General features: G+C 41.9%; 1 protein-coding gene across 1 annotated transcript; it reads left to right on the forward strand.

The window, feature by feature from the left end:
• Window positions 1–1721: 1721 nt before the first annotated feature.
• On the forward strand, window positions 1722–25394 carry snrnp70 (small nuclear ribonucleoprotein 70 (U1)). The gene is made up of 9 exons (XM_060849655.1): window positions 1722–2038; window positions 4977–5039; window positions 6063–6117; window positions 6638–6702; window positions 7539–7601; window positions 10572–10653; window positions 21610–21711; window positions 23496–23583; window positions 24383–25394. The coding sequence occupies exons 1-9, from the start codon at window positions 1892–1894 to the stop codon at window positions 25113–25115; spliced, it is 1398 nt and encodes a 465-aa protein (XP_060705638.1). The 5' UTR covers window positions 1722–1891; the 3' UTR covers window positions 25116–25394.
• Window positions 25395–25821: the final 427 nt, after the last annotated feature.

The raw sequence follows: 25821 nt of genomic DNA on the forward strand, positions 1-25821 counted from the left end.
AGTTATTAGTAAACATGATCGTTTAGTTCAGCACCAACACATGCGTATGTTGTACTAGGAATTCTGGCTGCTCCTCGCTAATTAAACAGAAACAGGGAAAACACAAGTACTGTAGGGCTTTGCAGAGTCCTGCTCTCGCTGTGTGAGTGTTAGAAACATACAGAGAAGTGTGTGGACTCGGCCAACTAGCATTCGAACAGTAGAATTCAAGGAATTTTTTTCTCACTGGGCATAAAGTGAAGGGCATAGATAGGGGAAACAGGAAGAACTTTCTCCCCTCAATGACCAGCAGGCTTGCGTTTAAGATAAAGGGCTGGAGGTTTAGAGGGGGTGTGAGGAAATACTTTTTCACTCAGAGGATGATGGAAATCTGGAATTCACTTGCCTATAAGGGAGGTACGGGCAGAAGCCATCGTAAACTTTAAGGAAGATGTGCACTTGCAATACCAAGGCGTACAAGGCTGTAGTCAAAGAGGAATACTCTACATTCCTGATGAAAAGCTTACGCTCGAAACTTCGACTCTCCTACCCCTCCGATGCTACCCAACCGGCTGTGCTATTTCAGCACCACATTTTAAAGCTCCAATCTCCAGTCCTTACTTCCTCCTGGGACAAAGCTATAGGCTAAGTACTGGAAAATGGGATGAGAATAGTTTTATGGGTAAAAAATGAGGTCTGCAGATGCTGGAGATCACAGTTGAAAATGTGTTGCTGGTTAAAGCACAGCAGGTCAGGCAGCACCCAAGGAATAGGAAATTCGACGTTTCGGGCATAAGCCCTTCATCAGGAATCCAAGGAATAGGAAACGTCGAATTTCCTATTCCTTGGATGCTGCCTGACCTGCTGTGCTTTAACCAGCAACACATTTTCAACTGAGAATAGTTTTATGGTTGTTTTTGATTGGTGCAGATGCAGTGGGCCAAATGGGTCTGTGCTGTCAATTGCTTTGACGAAATGATTCAAGCTTTTTTTCTCTCTCCTTTACTAGAATACCTAACCTCTACGTGCAATAAAGATTTTATGAGTAAGCCCAAGCCTGAATGAAGACAATTTGCCTTCCCAGTCTGTCATAAGGCAAACTACATGTTTGTGAGTTTAAAACCACACAGCACAACTCTCCTAATATAAAAACTGAAATGTTGCAGACATTGAACCGATCATGCAGGAGAGAGTAACAACAGCAAACATTCTGGAACCTTGATGGCCCTTCACCAGCACTGACACTGAGGGGACACTGTCCCTTTAATTGCAGGATCCCAGGCAAAGGGTGAGGAAATAGTCTGTCACTTAATGCAGCCAGCCAATCAACAGGGGGCTGGTTAGAGTGACAGGCTCATTGGCCAATAGAACTGCAGAATAAGGCACGGAAACCTGTCCATCCAGATGTCAACCAATCTTTGTGCGGGGGTGAGTGTAACTGACATTCCAGCAACCAATCTAGAAAGGGTAGAGTTTGGAGGCGGGCCCCCGTCAGGGCGGCAGCCCCGCCCACCACCCGGGTGTGATCGTTATTTTGAAATAAAGGGTGGGTAGTGTCCTACCGCAATGTAAATAGTTCCTAAAGGAAAATGGAGAAAAACATAGGAAGGGAAGGTCCGATCGAGAGAGAAAGGGGGGAACATATAAAATCACACCAGGCGCAATTATTATGAATGGTTAGAGTTGTAATTTTCAAAGTGTTTTCCAAGGCGGGGACGCCCAAAGATACAGGGGGAATGTGAAGAGGCACAGCAGCCATTTTGTTTTTTCCTCGCTCTCTCGGCGCGCGCGAGGCCTGGTGGCGTTAGTTAAACTAGTTAGAGTGATAAGTTAACGAGATAACCCCCTCCAGTCACTCTCACAGGCCGAGTAACCCGGAGGGGACAGCGGGGTTTTGATCCCGGCTCCCACCATGACCCAGTTCCTGCCGCCGAACCTGCTGGCGCTGTTCGCGCCGCGGGACCCGGTGCCGTACCTGCCGCCGCTCGAGAAGCTGCCGCATGAGAAACACCACAACCAGCCGTACTCCGGCATCGCCGGCTTCGTCCGCGAGTTCGAGGTCAGCGCCGGGGGGGGGTGTGTGCTAGTGTTGGGGGGGGGGGAACCGGAAGGCAGGAGGTGATGGGGGAGGGATCCTGACTGGGATGGGGGGAGGGGGGCTTCCTGACTGGGGAGGGGGGAGTGAGGGGAGTCCTGACGGGGAGGGGGGAGGAGAGAGGAGAGTCCTGACTGGGGGGGCGGGAGGAAAGGGGAGAGAGAGGGGAGTCCTGACGGGGGGGGGGGGAGGAGAGAGGAGAGAGAGGAGGGTCCTGACTGGGGAGGGGGGAGTCCTGACTGGGGTTGGGGCGGGGGGGGGGGTCCTGACTGGGGCGGGGGGGGGTCCTGACTGGGGAGGGGGGAGTCCTGACTGGGGTTGGGGCGGGGGGGGGGGGGTCCTGACTGGGGAGGGGGGAGTCCTGACTGGGGTTGGGGCGGGGGGGGGGGGGTCCTGACTGGGGAGGGGGGAGTCCTGACTGGGGTTGGGGCGGGGGGGGGGGGTTCTGACTGGGGAGGGGGGAGTCCTGACTGGGGTTGGGGCGGGGGGGGGGGTTCTGACTGGGGAGGGGGGAGTCCTGACTGGGGTTGGGGCGGGGGGGGGTCCTGACTGGGGAGGGGGGAGTCCTGACTGGGGTTGGGGCGGAGGGGAGAGTCCTGACTGGGGTTGGGGCGGAGGGGGGAGTCCTGACTGGGGCGGGGGGGGGGGTCCTGACTGGGGTTGGGGCGGGGGGGGGTCCTGACTGGGGAGGGGGGAGTCCTGACTGGGGTTGGGGCGGGGGGGGGGTCCTGACTGGGGAGGGGGGAGTCCTGACTGGGGTTGGGGCGGGGGGGGGGGTCCTGACTGGGGAGGGGGGAGTCCTGACTGGGGTTGGGGCGGGGGGGGGGGGTCCTGACTGGGGAGGGGGGAGTCCTGACTGGGGTTGGGGCGGGGGGGGGTCCTGACTGGGGAGGGGGGAGTCCTGACTGGGGTTGGGGCGGTGGGGTTTCCTGACTGGGGAGGGGGGAGTCCTGACTGGGGAGGGGGGAGTCCTGACTGGGGAGGGGGGGAGTCCTGACTGGGGAGGGGGGGAGTCCTGACTGGGGAGGGGCGAATCCTGACTGGGGTTGGGGCGAGGGGGGAGTCCTGACTGGGGTTGGGGTGGTGGGGTTTCCTGACTGGGGAGGGGGGAGTCCTGACTGGGGAGGGGGGGAGTCCTGACTGGGGAGGGGCGAATCCTGACTGGGGTTGGGGCGAGGGGGGAGTCCTGACTGGGGTTGGGGTGGTGGGGTTTCCTGACTGGGGAGGGGGGAGTTCTGACTGGGGAGGGGGGAGGGGGGTATCCTGAATGGGGAGAGGGGAGTCCTGACTGGGGAGGGGGGTCCTGTCTGGGGAGGGAGGTGTCCAGACTAGGGAGGGGGGTCCTGTCTCGAGAGGGGGGAGGGGGGTCTGTTTGGGGTATAGAGGCAAGGAGTGGTGGGCAAAAGAGGGGAAGAAGGGTAAATAGAAGGGAGTGGAGTTAAACATGTTGGTTGACATGATGATGGAGGTGAGGACATGGGGTGGAGAGGGTAATAAGCAGAAAAATAAAGTTTGTATGAGGGGTTGTGGGAAGTGCATTGAGAAGCAAAGGGGAAAGGAAGGGAAATGGGGTATTTGGGCTAAATTGGTAAGAGTGTTCATGAAAGGTAAACAAGGAAGACAAGTGGGGGGAGAGGAAATGAGACAGTTTGGAGGGAGGGGAGGATAGGGTAACCAACTGCAGGAATAGTGGGGTGGGGGAGGGCGAGATGGGGATGGAGGAAAGGAAGAAGTGATCAAGATGGCGGGAGTGAAGATTGGTGAGACTTGTTGAAGGGGGTGGGGAATGTGGGATGCATGACAGGGAAGTGGTGCGGACTGAGGAAGGTGGAAAGGAATTGGGGGAACGGATGATTCGTGATGGAGAATAAGCACTGTTGGGGAGGGAAATGAGAGTGTAGAAGTAGTGAGCGAGAGCCATGTAGATATGGAAGGTGTTAGGTAGGAGCGAACAGTTGTGGGGAAGGCAGCCAGGTATTTGAGAGGGGTCTTGTGGTAGTGTGGGGTGGCAAGATTTTGAGGGTCAGTTTGAGCAAGTGGATAGGGATTTTAAGGACAGATGGGGTGGATTTGAGATATTGGAGTCTTTTGGAGTAAGGGGAGATGTGGGAGAGTAAGGGGTTTGGTTTGAGTCCACTTGGGAAGAGGATCGAGAGTTTGTTTTGAAGGTGACATGGTTTTCGGGTATGAGTTAAGACCTGATGTGTGGGGTGGAGGATGAAGTGGGCCATTGTACAGTGTTGTGGCAGTCTTGTAGGGGGGCATAGCAGTGTATTTGTGGGGTTTGTGTGTTTATTTTTTCCAGAGAAAATTGAAACACACACGCGCGCGCACACACACTTAATCCATATATACTCTATTTCTTCCTCTTCACCGTATGTTCTTATTTTCTGGAACCAGTCTTAAGAATTTGGTTTTCTGAATTCTTGGTTTCTATCCTGCCTTGTTCTTCCACTTTGAGATTTAAGGTTTAGGACAGTCCTGTTCCTGCCTCATTATTACAGTTGCATGTGTTCGCTCATTATATTCTGAAACTTAAATCCCTTGTTACCTACAAACTGGATTTGACATATTGAGCAAAAAGCAAAATTCTGCAAGTGCTTGGAATCCCATAAGAGATCTGTCACCATCTCTTATGGAAAGAATCTTTCACACTGTTGATATATTTAATATTATTAGAACACTTTAATGCCATAATTCAATTCCACATGAAGGTTGCAGCTGAAAGAAGCTAATGCTTATATTCTGATAGTCACTATTCAGTGCATTCACACCACAGTTTCAAACATAACTGTCCTCTGTCCAGGAAAAGTGATGAGCAAGGAGCCACTTGGCATTATTGAAATAGAATGTAGCAAGCATAGCTTCTGAAACTTTTTAATACTTTTTTTTGCTTGTATAGGATCCCAGAGATGCCCCGCCACCAACAAGAGCTGAGACACGAGAGGAGCGCATGGAAAGAAAGGTAAGAAACTTAGGCCAGACATGCATTCCAGTGTTAAGTGTATTAGGAGAGGGTAGACATTAGAAAATACTTGCTGGAGTTATTTGAAGGTCTCCATTATTATATTCTATAGGAATGTGGGTCCACAAACCTTTCAGCCTTTTGTTGAACTGGCCATTACCTTTGTAGGTGCATATATGACCTGTAAGACTGTTTAATCCCTTTGACTTTGTTGCAGGGTCTTCACCAAGCCTGGTCATTTTCCCCCAAGAACTATCTACATGTTCACTTATCAATAGTAGGTTCTGCAGTAGATTTCTGCCTCCCTCTCTTGTTGCTACTAATGAAGCCACCTAAATCATTAGACAGAAAGTAAGCCATTCAGTTCCTCGTGCCTCCTCCTCCCATTATTTCCCTCAATGCCACCTTTTTGCCTGCCTAAGTATCCTATGACTCCCTTTGTAAGCAAGAATCTTTTTTTTAAAAATACTCAATGACTCCCCCTCTACTATTCTGAGGAAGTGTTCCTTGGTCTTGTGACCCTCCAGAAGAAAAAAATTTCACATTTGTCTGAAGTGGGAGACCACCTACCTTTTGAATTGCCCTTTAATCCCTCTGTCACAGGTATTCAACCTTTTAGAACCCATTTTGTCACAGTCTTTGGAATCTGTCTTTCAATAGGGTGACTGCTCAATTTTCTAAAATGTCAGAAGATACAGGGCCAATTTTTTTTTTGTCTTTCCTATTAAGATGAATCTAGCCCCCAAAATCTCAGGAATCAGTTAAGTCAGTCTTCACAGTTGTTCTACACCAGTGTTAATTCACAATACAATTCAGAAAATTCACCCATCTGTGCATATTAATGGTACATTTAGTTGTTTCTTCACTGGCTATATTTGAGGAGCTATTGACTGACCTTACAAATTTTACTAAGCCTGGTTGCAGATCAAATTATATTCTGCTTCTAGAATGCATATAGATTACCCAGTGATGCTGCTGATTTTCTCCTGTGTAGTAGCAGACATTGTGATTTTCCTTTTACAGAGACGTGAGAAGATTGAGAGAAGACAGCAGGAAGTTGAAAATGAGCTTAAAATGTGTAAGTGTACTGGAGGGTGTGTTGGAAGTAACTGACTGACTGAGTTGTGATTTGATAATAGGTACTAAACTCATAAGAGTTTGATCCTGTCCAATCCTGTCATCTACCTTCAAGCTTCTTTTGAAGTGGGTCTCTTAATTAGACATTAAAAACAGTTGTCTTTGCACCCTGGAAATGAATACTTTTTAAACCTGATCCACCCACCCCTGCAAAAAGCAAATTAAATATTACAATAGCTGATTTGTCGCAGTTACTTTGGCTAAGTACTAGTGGCTATGACATAATAAACATTTGTGTTTTCATACATTATGTATGGTCTTAAGACAGATCGCAGGAGCGTGACCAAAAAAGAATTAGTCACGGTACTTGGACAGGTGACCAATAGCTTGGTTAATAGGGTGCATTTGACAGGAGGATAAAGGTATAATGGTTGTGGAGGGAATTCCAGAATATAGTTAGCAATAGTTGTGAATTGTAACACGACAGCTTTGAGAAGTTACTCTTTGTTTCCGGTCCACAGGGGATCCTCATAATGATCCAAATGCGCAGGGTGATGCATTCAAGACACTGTTTGTTGCCAGGGTGGTAAGTTTGAGATTTTTAACTTTCTAATAAGTAAAAAAAAATTGGAAAATGGGCTGCTAGTGCTAACACTTTTTACCCAGTATGATGATACATAACTGAAATGGCCCGTGTTGTGATTGGCATGGTGGCTCAGTGATTAGCACTGCTGGCTCACAGCCAGGGACACAGGTTCAATTTTTGCCTTGGGTGACTCTGGAGTTTGCACATTCTCCCCATGTCTGTGTGGTTTCCTCCAAGTGCTCTGGTTTCTTCCCACAATCCAAAGATGTGCAGGTCAGGTGAATTGGCCATGCTAAATTGCCCATAGTGTTAGGTGCATTAGTCAGGAGTGAATATAGGGTAAAGGAAAGGGGCTGGTTGGGTTACTCTTCGGAGGGTCAGTGTGGACTTGTTGGCCCAAATGGCCTATTTCCATACTGGAGGGAATCCAGTCTTGTGCAGCTTGTGATCGTTACTATTCCTTGAATGCTGTGTAGGGTTGTCATGAAAGGAAGAACAGAAATATTTCATGGGAGCAAGGAGGGTGAATCCACTTGCATGTATTGTGAAGTAACTGAGGAATCTTGTGTTTTATATGTTAGAGGGCCGTCCAACTAACTATTAGGAAATAAACTGCAGAATTGGAACTGAACTTTCTATTCTGCTAATTCATTATGCTATGTGTAACAGTACCAGTAAATAAGGTGACTGTGTCTCAGATTTTGTTTAACTTTGGTGTTAAACATCCTCTGTCAGGTTTTTAATGTTTTTCAATGATTTTAATGGTTACATTTCTGATCAATATTGTTTATTTTTGCATTTATTAATGATTGGCTCCTGCTTCCTCTGCACTACAGAACTATGATACAACAGAGTCCAAACTGAGACGTGAATTTGAGGTCTATGGCCCCATTAAAAGGGTAAGTATCACATAATAGGAGTTGGTTTCAAATTATTATAGCAGTGCTGAATACAATAAACACTAATCCTGTGATCTTTTTAAATCTGCATGTTGCACATATTCTGACAGCCATGCATTGGACGAGACCCCAGAACAGGATAGCAGCACAGCAAATAAGTAAATAAATTCTTCTTGCTGGTGACAAAACTTAATCCTGCTTTAGGATAGGCTTTCAAAAAAGTTCATCACTTAATGTTAGTGAGCTGAAAACTTAAGGACTCTAGTAAGAATGGAAATGCACAGCTCGGTCAGCACCTGTAAAGAGAACAGTTGAAGCACCAGTATGTTCTAGAAATAGTCACCAACCAAAAAGCATCTGTGGAGGAAGAAACTGAATTCACTTTTCATATTGATGACCTTTTTTTTTTGGAACTAAGGCAAGTTGAATATGACAGGCTTTGAGGAACATTGGGAAGGAAGAACAAAAGGGAAGTTCTGGAGTGGGGGGGGGGGGGGGGAGGATAAAAGCAGAAACAAAATGGAGTTACATTTGTGTTCTGTATTTAGCCTTCCTGATGTAGAGGAGACTGCATTTTAAACAATGAATATGATAAATTTTATTGAATGAAGTACAAGTAATTCGCTTTTTTTAATCTTCAAGTTCCCTGTGGGAGACTGGGTAGCAAGGGTAGATCTCATGGAATACAGGGAGACTTAGCCATTTGGGTACAGAACTGACTCGAAGATAGAAGGCAGAGGGTGGTGGTGGAGGGTTGTTTTTCAGATTGGAAGCCTGTGGCCAGTGGAGTGTCACAAGGATCAGTGCTGGGTCCAGTACTTTTCAACATTTATATAGATGATTTGGATGTGAGCATAAGCGATATAGTTAGTAAGTTTGCAGGTGACATCAAAATTGGAGGTGTAGTGGACAGCGAAGAAGGTTATCTCGGATTACAATGGGATCTTGATCAGATGGGCCAATGGGCTGAGAAATGGCAGATGGAGTTTAATTTAGATAAATGTGAGATGCTGCTTTTTGGGAAAGCAAATCTTAGCAGACTTTATACACTTAATGGTAAGGTTCTGGGGAGTGTTGCTGAACAAAGAGACCTTGGAGTGCAGGTTCATAGCTCCTTGAAATTAGAGTTGCAGTAGATAGGATAGTGAAGAAGGCATTTTAGTTTGCTTTCCTTTATTGGTCAGAGTATTGAGTACAGAAGTTGGGAGGTCATGTTGCGGCTGTACAGGACATTGGTTAGGCCACTGTTGGAATATTGCGTGCAATTCTGGTCTCCTTCCTATCGGAAAGATGTCGTGAAACTTGAAAGGGTTCAGAAAAGACTTACAAGGTTGTTGCCAGGGTTTGAGCTATAGGGAGAGGTTGAATAGGCTGGGGCTGTTTTCTCTGGAACATTCGAAGGCTGAGAGGTGATCTTATAGAGGTTTATAAAATCATTAGGGGCATGGATAGGATAAATAGACAAAGTCTTTTCCCTGGGGTGCTGAAGTCCAGAACTAGAGGGCATAGGTTTAGGGTGAGGTGGGAAATATATAAAAGAGACCTAAGGGCAAGTTCTTTCACACAGAGGGTGGTAAGTGTATGGAATGAGCTGCCAGAGGAAGTGGTGGAGGCTGGTACAATTGCAGCATTTAGAAAGCATCTGAATAGGTATATGAATAGGAAGGATTCGGAGGGATATGGGCCAAGTGCTGGCAGGTGGGACTAGATTGGGTTGGGATATCTGGTTGGCATGGACGAGTTGGGCAGAAGTGTCTTGTTTCCGTGCTGTACATCTCTGTGACTTCCCCAGGCAGCTCAAGAAAGAAGTGATGGAGGCTCGTACAACTGCAACATTTAAAAGGCATCTGGATGGGTATATGATTAGGAAAAGTTTGGAGGGTTATGGGCTGGGTGCTGGCACGTGGAACTAGATTGAGTTGGGATATCTGGTTGGCATGGACAAGTTGGACTGAAGGGTCTTTTTCCATGTTGTACATCTCTATGATTCGAAGTGTTTAGAGCTGTGGGTGGTGGAGAGAAGGAAGTTAAAGGATAGGTTTTCCATTTCCCTTGTTTTCAGTGCATGGGGCGTGGTTGTTGGGTGTGCATGAAGAGTGGGCTTGAATTTTGTGGAGAGAGAATAGTCACTTGAGCAGACAGGAGAATGTGCTATATTTAGCATTATGCTAGAAGTTGTGAAAGTGACGGGTAATCAATCATCCACTAGTTATTGTGTTTTAGGAAATGGGAAACCTTATGGTACTGGGTGGGAGTGGAAGAGGTGAAAACAGAAGTACGGGAATTCAAGTGCATGCCTAAGTGTGGTGTGGGAGAGAAAAGATGGCTTAACATCTGTATTGCAAAAATCAGAATCAGCGCTGATCTTTACAATTGCTAATTGACTTATTGTGCATTTTCATATGCTGCTTTTTAATTTCTAGCTGAATTTTTTGGGCTTTGTGTGTGTACATGTATTAGAAAAGGTTATTATTTTAGTTATAAATTTTTAACAAATGATCTGAATGACAGTACTACTGGACCTTTATCAGCACTTTGATATAGATGGCTCAGATTATCATTTCTGAAAGTTTCATTGTTTCTTCCATTTTGGTCTGGAACTGTTTTAAGGAAAGTCTCTTGTGAGGTTAGCCAATAGTTAAACAGTGATAGTAACACCATCTATTTCAGCTGTATATTTGAGCTGAACTCCTGAACACAGTGAATTACGTACTTAAACCAGCTTCCACACGGTGCACCTTGAGCATTTTCAGTTGATTTATGGACAGCATTGCATTCTGCATTAATACATAATCAAAATATCTGAAATGGGAATTGAAATGATTAATTTGGCAGGGAACTGAGGGATGAGTTGTGGTATTGATTATAATCTGGATGACTTTTGTTGATTATAAGCAATGTTTTGTATTATAAGACTCCTGTTCAGTCCTTCAGTTGTTGTTTTGTGTCTTTTCTCTCTGTTTTCTCAAGATCTACATGGTATATAATAAAAGGACTGGAAAGCCCCGTGGTTACGCTTTTATCGAATATGAGCATGAGCGAGACATGCATTGTAAGTTATTTGTGCGTTCGTGGGTTGGGATGGGTTTTGATTGGCTAACTACGGGAGTTCAGGACATCCCGTATGTACTACATGCTATTGTGCAACTTGCTGGGGGAAGACTTGAACCTCCAATTTCATTCATGCAACAGATGTTTTCTCTAGATCAAAATTTGTAAATACTTGGATCCATTACAGATTGGGCTTTTGTTCTACAATGATTCAGCATTGCTTATTTCTTTAAGATGGTCCCAATTAGATGCAGAGCAACTTTTCATTTTTAATGTGTCAACCTGTATGTACTAGATATGTCTTCAAGACAGTATTTAGAAATTTTCTGGAACCATTTGGGAGAAAATATGGACAGCTTGCAATTTTAACCCAATTCAGTAAGTCCAGATGAGTAGCTATCTTGATTGAAAACACTTTTTTGGTTTCTTAATGTAGCTTCTGTTTTGTAATTCTGTGCCTGGTCCTTTCTTTTAAACTTTTGGAAAAGATTACTGTGATAGACAAGTCTCAAATATGATTGCACTCAACTGACTGATACCTTTTTTGGGAGTGATAGGAAATGAGTTCTAAAGTTGAGGTGAATCTGCTAGGCTGTCTGAAGGAGGGGGTTGAATTCATAACAAAGGAGTGTAAGCAACAGGAATTCCTAGTGTTCTCCATTTTCATGTGTGGTTTGAATGTACTAATTGTAAAAAGAACTATCTTGAATGTTGAAATCAACATTAATTTCCCATTGTTTGAAGCATTAATTTCATAAGAACTTTCAGTCTCCAAACTCACCTGTATGTGAGCTGTTCTGCAGTAAGCAATCGCTAACTAATGAGTAAACTGCAGCATCTGCTGTCAAATCAGCCCTGTCAAAATATTTTGTACCATTAGTGATGGAAATTGTCTTTGTATTTAATGGGACCATCAGAACCTATACTAAGCCTGAAATGTATCATAAATTTTAGTTAGTGCAGACTACAGAATTCACCATTAAAACTTCAGGTGAATCAGGGAATGTTGAGCAAATTTTTTGTTGGGATTATAACAAAAGAGATTTTTGGCATACTAGAATATTTAAACCCGAACCATTTGATTTCCATATCCTAATTAATTATTGTTATGGGACTCATCTGTAAATGATTTGGAAGTTCTGTCATAGGGAGTGAAATCTGGTTGGGATATCCATGATTTCCTTCTCCCTGAATACTTGACATTTATCCCCAGAACAAAAGATAGGAGTGAGCACTTCATTTCATTTTGTGACAGCAGTTCACAATCACTCGCATCACCTGGTGGAATGTCCATGATGTGAAACAATTTCTGCTGCTGAAGCATTGCAAAGTCTTCTTTAGAAGGTTAGAATGAGAATTCTATAGTGGATGGATAAGCCATTTCTTGATAACATGTGACTTGAGTAGATACAGGGTGCATGTCTTAGCACTACTACGTGCTTGTGACTGAAATCTGGGTTTGTGGTTCATTTAGCACTTGTATTAGGGATAACAATTATTTTAGCCATGCTTGGACCTGTTTATCAAGTCTCAATGTATTTGCTCCAAGCTCCTTTGTAAAAGCAACATTTAGAACTAGTGTTACAGATGGTATGTGGGGGAACTATGTGTTATTAGTGTATAATGATGGATGCAAGGAGTGGTAAGTATGCTGCAACTTCCTTTGTGTTGGAAGTGCTGAGGAGAGTCTATTAAAGTGTTAATTATTTATATTTGACTATCACTATCATAGTGAGGACTTGCTTCACAGTTTCTGCTTAATGGCTGAAGGTTAATTTTGTTCAGAGTAGCTGGAATCAGGTCCTCACTTTTATTAATGCATTTTTTCCCCATTGCATTCAGGATTGTTGCAGACACTGCTCGATGGCAATGCAGGCTGCTGAATATAAATATTGAAGGCAAGGGTCACTACAGCACTGGGCTAGCTATTCTAACCCTGTGGTTTCCCATTTTTGAAGTGATTCTGGGAATCTTGTAACCGGCTGCCCCAACATGCAATGTAAAATTGCATGGAATTGACATTTATTGGGAAAGTTTTGTGAGGATATTTCCTTCGATTTTTGTGCTCACAGTGCACTGTTGCTGCTTTCCTTCACAGGTGGAATGGGCTTAAGCCTGTTACCCTTCTCATGAAAAAAATGCTTTGGAAATAATTTCTTGTTATTTGATTGAGGGTGTACTTTTCCTCCTGAGTTTATCCAGGAGTTAAGTCTTCTCCACGTTAATTTACTGTTAGAAATGATCCAAGTGGAGAGCAAAGACTGATGAGGACAGATCTGTGCTATTAGTTAACACTTATGACAAGTTTTTAGCACCGCGGGGCATGAGTCTTTTTCTTTTTTACAAAAAAAAGACTTTTTGCATCATTGGGCCCTTTTCACGACTGAAAAAGTTTTGCGATACCTCACCCATCTAGCATTTTGTTTTCAGACTGCAATTTTGCAATGGGTGACACTTGTATTGAAAACTATTGGCTTGTCTTTCTTGATTAAATGTTAGGTTTTTAAAACAAATCAAAAGCTGCTTTTGAATTCCATTCAGGAAAAACTTGGGTTAAGCAGCAACCTGCTCTTTCAAGTTGCAATATCAGATCATTCTCCTTCAGATTGATTTTAACTATCTTCAGCCAGCATTTCAAACTTGAGTTCTGACCATGTGATGTTTTCACTTCCTTGCAATTATGCCAAGTCTGCCTATGCTAAGAAAAAAATTGTGTAGAACTTTGGTTCCTTTAGGGTTGACTGCATAGCACAGGTTTTACTGCACTGGAGAGTTTATGCCACCCTGAAGTTCATAAAAATAAATTCTGATCTGTTTGGTTCTTATAAGGGTGAAACCATCTTGTGAAAAGGGCCTCAGTGTTTGTGTGGTTTTTTTAAAAAGAAAATAGATTGTTTGTGAATTGTATACTACGTTTGCAAGCTGGGGTATATTAATTCTATGTTATTTCTATTGTCACTGCAGCCACCATTCTGATGGCAAATGCCACTGCTGGCTTGCAGCTGATGCTAATGCTCCCCTTACATCTCATTGTATGGTTGGTATATGGGTTTGTATGATGGGTAAGAACTCACAATACATCACCACAGTGAGAGGAGCGTGATTAAAATACAGTATGTAGATCCAATGGATTTGCTAAGTGCAGTTAAGAGAAAGGTGAGGCTACACAAAACACACAGGTGATATAGACTAAACTTGAGTGCTTGGAGGAAGGAAAGATCTTTGCTACAAGATTGTTAGGATCTAAAGCCTGGGGTAAAGAAGCTCAGTGTCCACGTCTCTCATTCCTGTCTTTGGGATCTGCACCAACAAAGATTGTCACTATTAAAAGTTGATGCTTTGCATTGAGTTTTTTTTTTAAAAAAGCACAGCAGTATGACAAATCAAATTTTAGAATTCTTAGTTCAAGTTTTCTGTTGCTTGGATTTGAAGTATAGCTTGAGGACTGAAAAAGAAACAATCTTAGAGAATGTTTCAGAGAACTTGTTGGAGAGCCAAGCAGTCATTAATGTTTGCAGTTGTTTTCACTGCAGTGAGCTTTGAATTGCTTTAGAGTTAATTTGTAGCTACAGATTCCTTGATTTGATGCTTTTAATGGGATTAGGTTACATCTAGTGGGAAGAGAGATGAAATTAGAAGATTTTGACCTTTGAGGCAATGCTGCTGGGCAGTATATGGCTGTAACCTGGGGAGATGTTATTTAGCAATATATGGCAATAACCATACTTCTGGCTAAAAGATGGCATGGGAATGCTCCTGCAACTCAGAAGTTAGCTTAGTGTTGTGTGGAGTCTCCATTCTTTTTCAGCAAAAGTGCTCTCCATGCAAATGGCTTTTTCTCTGTGATTTAACATCCCATTTAATTGATACATGAAATGCATGCTATTGGGCACTAAAAAGGAATCTATTAGGTCTCGTTAGAGTTTATTGCTCAAATATTCTGTAATTGTTGAGTAATGATGTTTATTGAACAGGTGCATTTACATTTTAGTCTTTGGCCTAATAAAGAAAGTTGCAAGGTGGTGTCGGTGGCATCAGATTTGATTTCCTGTGTGCACTGTTGGAATCCTTGGAAATTACTAGACTTGGACATGGAAATCTAAAAAGGACATTATGGTTACTAAATGTGAATTAAAAAGAAATATTTACATTCTCAGACGTAGGTCATGGGATATTTGAAGTCAGGTTTGGGCTTGGTTGCATTTGCCGTTAGTAGTTTTAACGACTTTTATGAGAAGCTCATAATTATGGTTGCTTGTGAGTGAGCAAAGCAAAATATGCAGACCCTAGAGGCAGACATGATCAGGTCACTGCACTTCTGCACCCCTAGAGCTACTGAAGTAGCATAACATTTGTTTAAAAATGTTACCTACTTAATGTAGACTTCTCTGCTTTTCTTTGGAAGGCACTTCCACTATGCAATTGGGTGATAGTTGTTTGATATTGGGCTAGACTAAGAAATAGGGTTAATGAAACTGGGTTTGTTTTTAATTTGCATTCATAGCTTGCATTTAGAAAGCCCATTTTAATCACTAAGCACAAGAACTTAACTGCATACTTAAATCTGTATGCAAGTTTAACTTACTCAATGTTCTCCTTTCCCTACTGGTTTTGTTCCTAAGGTGAGAGAGAGGCGTTGGAGCAGGTCTTGAGTACCTGAGAGGTGGGAGTAGAGAACTATTGATAAGTCATTGGAAAATCAAATATACAAAAAGGAATTGTGTAGTTCACCATCATATTTTAAATTGCAAAGGATTGTAAGATTTAATGAGCCCCTCTAATTTCCTAAGCTGAAAGTCTAGAGACTTTGCAATGCGGGAGGAACTTAAAAGTTTGAACAATAACCCTAGCAATAATTACAGTTTGCTTGCAGTTCTGCAGTGGCCTGTTTAACTAAAACTAGTTATTTTTTTTACTAGTCTCTGTAAATTGGTTATCACATTTGTCTCCCTTGGATGTCCAACCAGCTTATCTTCAATCCAAACTTTAGATATTGTAAACCTTCACTCCTCTAAATTGAGCTGATTGCAATAAAATCTGTATGTCTATGCTGCACCCAATTCTGGCCACAAGCAAAACATTTATTAAGTCAATATATCAAAAATAGTACCAAATTGGTTCTCTGTAGCATTTGTATCCAGCAACATAACATCACCAATATAAGACGTTTGGCCTTTAATACTTAATTTCATTCCTCCATGGACACATTGTGAAAGAATAACGCTGAAAAGGAATAGATTGTAATTTCAGGGCAGATCAAAATATAGTGAAAATGGCATAATCTAACAAAGAGATTTTATACACCAGTACTGAGGGCTGTGACAAGTGTGATTGCACTCTTTCTTTGTCCTATCTGATGTTGGATTGTTGGCCTGCGTTGTTTTTTTTTTCAATAATTCAGTTCGGATATGCTTAAACAGTTCTGAAGGGAATACCCACTTTTCCACACTTTTTTTTCTCTTCTGATTTTTGTCTCGTTGCAACTCTGTTTTCAAAAGCAATCTGTCCAAGTATTGGTACGTGTATGATAAAAATGGCTGCATCTTTCCCAGATTCAAAGTAGATTAAACTAGTTGGTGTTTAGAGCAAAGCTAATGTAGATCTATTAAGTCTGATGGCTGGTATCTGTGCCGTAAAGTTACGCCTTTCCCTACTTTATTTGAACGAAAGATGTGCAGTGCAATGCAGTTTTACCTTGGGGTGTATGATGCAAGTCAAAAGTGTGGCTTTGGTTTGGCAATTGTTGTCAGAAGATTAACAAACATGTTAGCCTCGTGAGACTGAGCATTTCTTGGCAGATCAGTGGTATGGTAAAGATTAAAGCTAGGTTTCAATTTAATTGAAATGCCACCTGTCCAAGAAAAAAAACCTGCCCGCATCAATTTTAATAAATTAGACAAATTGCTGACAAATTCAGCTTGAGTGAACTCTACACTTTCCTTAGGAACTTAAAGGGGCTTTCATCAGCTTGCTGGAAGAAAAATAGTTGGGGCTAAATTTACAACTAATAGTCAAAAGAGGGGAATGTACACAATTGGGGGGTTGAAATTATTAGGCATTTAGAAAAATGAATCTAGTAATTTACAGCTCGAATGTAGAAGCTAGTTTAACTCAGTAGTCATTGCCAGATTTATTCCCTTAAGACTAAAATTACAACTTCTTATTTAAAAACCTACTTATTGGCTAAAGTCACTAAAACATCTTTACATTTTCTCAAATTTTATAAATTGTGCATAAACACAATTTGGTCACTCAAATCATGTACATGAACATTTTTGAATTCATGATTATCAGGAATGTTGATTTGGGTAAATATCTTCATCAAATATGTGGACCTCAACACTTTAACCCACTTTGCGCATAACCTGCCGTTAGTGCTGAGAAAATACATGTCTGCAATTTAAATACTGATGACTTAGTTACAAGTGGTCCGCAAAGTGACATCACGTCCGTAAAATATAACACACAGTTTTGCATCTCATATTGAAGCTGCGATGTCACCTTTGCCTGGCCGTTTTTTTTAAAATTACCAGACTTTATAAACCACCTGCTTCCAAGAGATGTTCCAAAGGTATTACCTGATGAAACCCTGCACTCTGGATGCTACCTTGATTTCTATCTAGGTTAAAAATGCTTTTTTTTGTGCTCTGTCTTCTCCCCTCTTCCCTTCAACTTCCGGGCATTCACTTTGATGCCAGAGATCATGTTTGAGGAATGCGCAATGGACCACACTTCTGGGAAACTAATCAATAAATTGTGCTTTCATTCACATTATAGACTGTATGAGTAGCTTTTGGGGATTCAGTAGAACCTTTCTTTGTTAAAGAAAGCACTACCAAATCCTGAATTCCTTTTTAACTCTTTCACCCTGATGTCATGCATTCACATTTTAATAAGCTCAGTGCTTCCTCATATGTTGTAGGCTTTCAAAAAAAAGGATTCTGCAGCTCAATGCCCATTGATAACTACTAAAAACATTTCCTAAAAAAAGTTAACATGCACAGAGCCTTTTTTAAAATAACAGCTACTCAAAACAAAAAAAAAATTGCTCATCAAGTAAATTTGAGCCAGGTAAGCTGTTGTGAAGGGATTCCCAGTCTACATCGTGGAGCCTTTGATACTCCAAGCAAATGGAAGCTTGCGAGAACAGAGAAGCAATGCTGGATTGGTAAAACAGGGTATTTTAACGTCAGTGGTAAAACATGGTAAAAGTATTTTTTTATTTCTTAAAAAAAATACACAAGGGATTGTCTGGCTTGTGTTGAATTTTTCACTTAACTCGAATGTTCAAAGAATACCTGGTTTTAAAGAGGGATTCTCACCATCTCACTCCTTGATTCGGGAGGAAGCTCAACATTTGGGAAAACTTGTTTTATTCTGCAATCACTGAGATAAGTAGGAGTATCTGACTGCAGTAAAGGTGAATTAGCCTGTAAGGTGGAGATGCTGCACAAATAATGGATTACCTGCTGGAGGTTGCCATCTGACTCTTAAATCATCCGAGTCTTGCTCCAAATAAGTTAATTATTTTGTCATTGAAACTGTATCTTCATTTGGAAAATTGCCTTTTCATTCGGATGAGAAACCATGTGGGAGAATGCAAGAAGGATGTTTATGTTACCTTTTGACTCTAGAAGGTGTCTTGATAGTGAGATCCTCTCTTTAAAGAAATATTTATTATCTGAGCTGTGATATCTTTTGGCAGCATGTTTTCTGCTAATGGTTGCAGCTTAAGATGCAATGTGCATTTCCCCCTCTAATCAGATGAGATCACTAGGAATTGTGTATTTGTCCACTTTGTGCATTTAGCCTGCTTCAGTTTCCACCTGAGCACTTCTGGCTTAACAGTACTGTTGAAGATAGGTGTGTCATTAACACGACAATCTTGAGCCCTGACAAATTCAGGCTGGACTTTTGTGGGTCTTAGTTTAATTAGATGACTCGTCAACCAGTCCTCTGCTTTTGGGCAAGTGTGCAGACTCCATACTTCAAATAAGAAAGCAACACAATGTGTGATTTTTAAAAATGAAAGAACATACCTGGAAAAAGAAATATATTTATACAATGTATTTAATTGCACCAAATAGCTCCACGCAGAATGTCTGTCTCTAAAGACTTCTGGCCTTGTGCAGGTTTATATTGGAAATATTCACTGGCTTTGATTGGAAGAGATGATGGTCCCAACGGGCTGCCTGGAAAATCCTTCATAGGATAGTCTCCATATGAGCTGTTTCCCAGGCCCCAACTGATATAATGCAAAAACTTATTTAGTCTCTTTCAGTTTGTACTTCCAGTGATTTTGAGAATCTTGGGAGAGTTTGTTCCCTGTAATGAATGAAATTATATTGTGACTTGATGGAAAGTTACAAGGTTAAGAATCCTAGAATTAAGTAATTAGCCAGATATTTTCTACATCATCCTAGATATGTCACTCACTACTCATCCTGAACTTGGTTATATTGTTTCTGTTGTGTGTCAGCTCTACTATTATCGAGACTTTAAAGTTTAAACAGTTTCCTTGAGTGGAGTCCTTGTGTGTCATGCAAATGTAATATTTCTGCAAGCTTAAACAGTTCTTCCTACTGACCATCTCTGTGAATATGGTGATCTAAAATTTTGAAAATCCAGCAGATCCTAAAGTTCAGCTACTTCTGTTTCCATATTTGTAATCTCCTGGCTGGTGTGTTCCTCGTATTTGAGAGTCTTCCTTTTGTTAAAACTGTCGCTACCACAAAAAGATGTGCATGTTCTGGATTGCACTTGGCCTGGTTGGTGCAGCTGATGCTTGAGCCATATTTTTATTCAAACACAAAGGTTTTGTCTTTTGAGAGAGTAAAGTCACAAGAACAGAAAAGTACAACTAGGGTGTGTTTAAAAAATGGTTAAAAGATTGGCTAAAAAGATTCTGTGTTAAGAGTAAGCCAAAACTTCATTTTTAATTTTCCCTGTGCATGGATTCAACTCTGTAGAAATTAGTGTTCTTTGGACATTTGAATTGCAGTGATTTCAGAGTAACTTTGAAACCAGAAAAAGCCACAAGTCAGACATTTTTCTCTGATACCGTTTTTAAACCTAATTAAATATATTATCTTTTGAATATGCTTGTTAAAGTAATCAAACGCCCGATGTAGAAAATTTTTAAAAATCAAATCGCTGCTGAAAGCAGGTAAGGTGCAGTAAGTAAAGGGTAAATCCTCAGCAGCAGAAAGTTACAAACAGTGGAAGTCGAAACACTGAACATTGTACCATCTGTTGGCAAGATAGCGCGTCCCGCTTTTCATGAGTGCAGGGGGCTAAAGTGCAGTTTTTGTAAGTAAACTTACAGGTAAAATCTCTTTTCTTTTGTTAGTGGTGCTGTGTAGTGCTTATATCAATTTTATTTTTCTTCTTCGTCCCTCCTCCTCTAGTTCCTGTTTTTAATCCTTTTTTTTCTTTCTCCCTGGTGGTGTATAGCGGATGGAAAACAAAATTTTTAAAAAGTTTAACACAGGATCTTGAAACCCTGGTCAAGATGGCCCTGTTTTAGTGTGACTGAAACATCTAAAGAAACGTTAAGCTATGAGTGATGCAATGAATGAAAATGCTGACCCAAGCCACAAAAATACAAAACTGATGTTTTTACCTTTATCCTGAATTTGTGCTAATTATGTAGAGGGCAGAGATTATATAATCTTTTTGAGACGGGTCTTGGCCTTGAAACAGGATACAGATACGTAGCCCTTGGAGACAGAAGACTGGTTAGTTTTGAAAGTGAAACATAGCAAGCTCAAGCTTAAAAGTTGGACAGGCTGGTTGAAGATGTTGAATGTGTCAAGTGTTTTGAGATTGAGTTAATCGCTCTAGGCAAGAACTATTTGAGTTAGGGAAGTGCAGTGCATAGCATTTAGCAGCCTTCTAGTTCAGCAGAGTGATTGAACATTGTGTCCCAGTGTTCCTCCCTCATTCCTTTAAAAAAGTGTTATTACTTTGAAAAACGTGGAAAAATGGTTATCAGATCAACTTGCTCCTTTGCTATTCCATCACTTAGCTTTCCACAATGGTCAGTTCCTGTTTGAAAGCAAAAGTGCACCTGAGCTGTACTTGCTACCCTCCATTGGATAATTGTCTAGCTTAAATTGTCAGAGTTGCTGAATTTATTCTGGGAACTAAAACTGTCCCTATTTAATTCTTGGTCTGGTCTTTAGCTTGTACTTTCAGTTATGGGTAGATGTATTCTGGTTTATGTCACACCCTTCAGTCAGTTAGTCCTGAATTAAAGGCATTATCTTTCTCAATGATTTCTTCAGTTGAGTGCTTTGACACTTCTGTGATTTGACAGGGGTTTTTGGCCATTCCATGGGCACCCTGATTTTGGTTGCTATTAGAATTGGCTTGGTTACCATTTTCTGTTGCAGGACAAACAGTGACAGTTTTTATTCTGTTTTTTGGGGCCTAAATTCCCCCGATCCAGCAGAAGTTGGTTAATGTGTGTGTGAGATGAATGTCTGAGAAATGAATTCAAATAACAACTGTTCTAATAGAATTTTTTTCCCTTTCCAGGATTAGAACTCAATGGTTCAGTGTTGTATACTAACTGGGGTTGGCTCTTCCCTTTTCCAATGAAACTAATTCTTTCAAAACAGCACAACTTTGACTCTCTTAATTTTGAAGAATAGAAGCAGATTGTTCTAAGAAGAGCCAGAAAGCAGTTTTCTAGAATGCAGTGTTGTATTGGGAAAATGAGGAGCTAGCCCTGGTTCTTGCATTTCATTTAACAGCCTGCTTCCAAATGTTGAAGGAGGATGGGGGAGTGGTGGGGAGGGTAAACAGAACTTTTTTTTTCCTCAAGGTTTTGTTTCTGCATGAAAATTTAATTGTATATTTTTCCTGTTTGGAAAAAAAGGGAGGGGCTGGGTGGGATTTACAGAATTCAAACCCACTGACTTTTATTTGCTGTTCTGGACACACTTTATTGCAGCTGCATACAAACACGCGGATGGTAAGAAGATTGACGGGAGGAGAGTTCTGGTAGATGTGGAAAGAGGCCGCACTGTGAAAGGATGGCGCCCAAGGAGGCTCGGTAAGATTGTTTTGTTTTATTCAGAGGATGTGGCTTTGCTGGAAGAGCTAGTAAAAATTGCTATCCTGAATCTCCTCTGTAAAGGTGTCAGTGTACTGTAAAGGTGTGGTGTAAGTTCTCCTACAGTACTGTTGAGTAGAATGTTGTAGGTGTTTTGAATTCAGAATGGTTTCGCTAGGAAATTTCCGAAAATGTTTCTATGCATCTGCGGCCCTATTGCTATTCTGTATAGGCACTGAGTTTGTAAGTTGATACGAGAGTAACAATTGAATTCCTGCTATTCATCTCAAAGGTGGTGCACTCTATATCCATAGTGATTCAGTGGTGGAGGGAGAGTTTTAAGGTTGTAGTGCCAGTGGATAATGAAAAAACATTAGGGAGTTAGGAGACAGGTTACATTTTGTTGAATATCTAACCTTTGACTTGTTCTTGTAGCCACGATTTATCTGGCGAATTCAATTCAGCTTTTAGTCGGTCATGGCAAATGGTGATATTGATGAAGTGATAATGTAAAATATTAAAATGCTGCATTAGACTCTCTTGGAGATGATTGCCTAGCATTAGTACAACAATGTGACAAATTAAAGATGTTCAGATCTATCTGCGCCTGAATAGAGATTTTTAGGGATCTATAATTTTGTCGAAAGACTGCTAATTTGGTGTGTGACAGCAGTTGCCAACTGATGACAGACATGATGGCAACTCGCACAGAGGGAGGTACATTATACAACAACTGTGTAGTGAGGGTAGTTTGAATCCCCGGCTTAGGTTTGGAAGCCGACTTGGGACCATTTGGTGCTTTTGGTGTCTGGTCAATAATCTTTTCTCGTGTAAAGGGAGGGACATGGTTGATTTATGCAGACCACAGTAATTTGTCACTGCCCTTTTTTATTTTATTGCTGAAACATTTCAGGTGTGAGTTAGTGCTGTGCTAACATGTTCCTCCTGCCTAATTGGAACTTTTTAACTGATCTCTGAACAGTGGACTAAAGTTGTAAGTAATTTGACAAGTTTTAAATAAGCAGGCCTTCAGCCCATTGCCTCACATTCTCACTGTGTAGTGTAAATTAGTTTATTAGTAATGTAGCGTATTTTGACTGGAGACACTCCTGATTAACGACTAATGCAAATCATAGCCATACAGCACAGAAACAGGCCCTTTGATCCAACCATTCCACGACTAACGTAATGCCAAATTCATTCAACTAGTTCCACTTGCCAGTGCTTGGCCCATATCCTTTCAAACATTGCTTTTTCATGTGTCTATCCAAATGTCTTCTAAATGTTGTAACTGTACCTGCATCACCAGTTCCTCTGGAAATTCATTCCACTCGATCCACCCTCTATGTGGGGTGGAAAAAAGAAGTGACCCCTAGTCTTGAGATCCCCCACCTAAGTGATTAAAGACCTGATACTGGATGGCCAATCTTACCTGGTCTCTGCTGAACTTCCTATGGCAAAGAAACCGAAGACGACAATGATTTAGTGTTTGCATATAGCCCATTCTGGAATAATTTCTCCCAGCTCACTACACTGCAGTATTTTTAAGACAAAGTTGTGCAGAATGGAGCCTCCACGTTTGCGACACTTCTCTCTCTTTGTGTTGTGTCTCCCTCCCTTGACACCACTTTGTGTTCAAAACAAATATTTTAGTTTATAGTCTGGAACCCTGAAGTTTTCCTCAGATCTGGTAAATGTGATGGAAAGTACCAATAATATCCAAGATCTGAGTTCATTGAGTCCTGTGCTGCTAACGTGCGGAGATCTATTGTTTCCTTTTGCAGGTGGTGGACTTGGGGGCACTCGTAGAGGTGGTGCAGATGTTAATATCAAGCATTCGGGTCGTGATGATGCACCACGATATGATGAGAGGTGAGAAGCAGAGTGATGCAGTAAGTGACATACACATTGAACAGAATGCCTTAAATTAATGTGCCAACTTGGAGGCATTGTACTGGATTACATTTGTGACATCCATTGGCTATCACTTGCATCCGGTGAATTTGACATCCAATTCGTACATGTGAACAGTCTGTTGCATGGGATTTAAGTGTTAGGAAATTTTGATTTCTAGTTTTGTTTTATTGGGCACTCTGTATTTACGGCTTTTTTTAAAATTCAATACAGCTGACTTTTTGTTCTAGTCCCTCATAACTCAGGTGTTTTACTTGGGCACAAGATGTTTAATTTTTTTTATTCATTTGTGAAATCTGGTGTCACTGTCTTGCCATTTGTCACCCATCCCTGGTTGCCTTTGAGAAGGTGATGGTCAGCTGCCTTTTTTGAACTGCTTTAATCCATTTGTTGTATGTAGACCCACAATGCCATCAGAGAGGGAGTTCCAGAATTTTGACCTACCCACACTGAAAGATCATTGATATGTTTCCAAGTCTGGGTAGTATGTGGCTTGGAGGGGAATTTACAGGTGTTGGTGTTCCTATGTATCTGCTGCGAGATGGGCAAATTTAGATCTTAACATGGTGTTGCTCTTTTAATGCAAAAAAATTGCATTTCACAGAGGTGTCCTATTACAAGAAATGTTCAGTGACAAAAAATCTGATCTTGTAAAAGATTCAAATGGAGAGTGGGTTGAAGGTGACAATTGAGTCAGATATGTTCTCATTCTCTGGCTGATTTTACTCCCAATCCTTAAATTTAATTATCTCCCCAGGGACCGGGATCGTGAGCGAGACAGAGATCGCCGTGAATGCAGTGAGCGTAGTCGAGAAAGAGACAAGGAACGTGAGCGACGTAGAAGCCGTTCCAGGGAGCGACGTCGGCCTCGATCACGTAGCCGCGACAAGGAAGAAAGGAAGGCGCGTGGCAGCCGTGAGCGAAGTAGGGAGAAAGATAAGGACAAGGATCGAGATCGCAAGCGGCGCAGCCGCAGTCGTGATCGTAAAAGAGAGCGTGACCGTGACAGGGATAAGGATAAGAAAGAAGAACGTACAGATGTAGACCAGCCTGAGGCAGGTGATGGGCCTCACAATGATGCACAGGCAGTTGATATAGCCATTGAACCCATCGAGGCTAAACCTGAAGCAGAGGAGAAGAATAGAGAACGGGGAGATAGGGATAGAGAAAGGGAGCGAGACAAAGACAGAGATAGAGACCGGGATCGGGACCGTAGACGAAGCCATCGAGACCGGGACAAGGATAGAGACCGGGACAGAAGGAGAGATAGGGAACGGGACCGTGATAGGGATCACAAGCGTGACAGAGACAGGGATAGAGATAGGGATAGAAATAAGGAATCTGACAAACTACAGGATAATGGGATCCCTGAGCAACTTGAAGAAACCAGTCAGGACATGTATATGGATCAGGAGTCGATGCAGTCTGGTGATGGATTCATGTTGGCTGAAAATGGTTATCAAATGGAACCACCCACGGAGGGTTACTAAAAAGACCTGCATTCAAAGTGAACTTTTCCAATTGGACCAATACTTTCATTTTCCTGTTTTCTTGACAGAAATCGCAACCTTATTTTGTTTGTTGGTTTTAAGCTGTAGTGAAGGAGGTTTTCAGCACGAAGTACTCGTTGCTTTTTCTTGAGGGTAAGTTTTAGTGACTGTATCATTGCAGGTGGTTCGGAATCATCTTGAGCCTTGTGAAACTCGGTTGGTAAATGTTATTAATCTGTTTTTATGGTCTAATACACAATAAACCTTGTTTTAAAGCCATCCGATTCAACTGTGTACTCTTATGTACAGGTGTTCCATCAGTGAAGTGTTGGCTTGGGTGAACATTTGCCGCATTGTGCACCTGTGATTACATCAGGTACTCTGTTGCTTCTAGTGAGTATAAGACCCCTAATGAAGTGAAGGGCTCTCGTTGCTGTGTGATGTAATAATTCTACACTGCAGTCTTTGAAGGTAATGGGTCAGAGGGCAAAATTGGCAATTTTGTTGGAAAGCTGTCTACATCAGCCTTTACAGTCTGATTCAAATTTAAAACAATAAAACTTTACGTGTCACTAGTGCTTGATGTTTCTTTTTCTGTTTTTGTCTATAATCTGTTGTATTTTAAAATTAATGCCATTTCAGTGTTTGTCTAGCTGAAAAACCTGTAGTGCCAATGGATCTTTTTGCCGTTTCATGGCTCTTCCTG

Source organism: Hemiscyllium ocellatum, chromosome 33, assembly GCF_020745735.1.
Source record: "Hemiscyllium ocellatum isolate sHemOce1 chromosome 33, sHemOce1.pat.X.cur, whole genome shotgun sequence".
Taxonomy (NCBI): Eukaryota; Metazoa; Chordata; class Chondrichthyes; order Orectolobiformes; family Hemiscylliidae; genus Hemiscyllium; species Hemiscyllium ocellatum.

Bases quoted from the DNA above. Each gene is read 5' to 3' on its own strand.
- snrnp70 (XM_060849655.1), top strand. From the start codon at position 1,892: ATGACCCAGTTCCTGCCGCCGAACCTGCTGGCGCTGTTCGCGCCGCGG. The intron at 6,703-7,538 runs GTAAGTTTGAGA...TCTGCACTACAG, and splicing joins CACTGTTTGTTGCCAGGGTG to AACTATGATACAACAGAGTC. The intron at 23,584-24,382 runs GTGAGAAGCAGA...TTATCTCCCCAG, and splicing joins GCACCACGATATGATGAGAG to GGACCGGGATCGTGAGCGAG.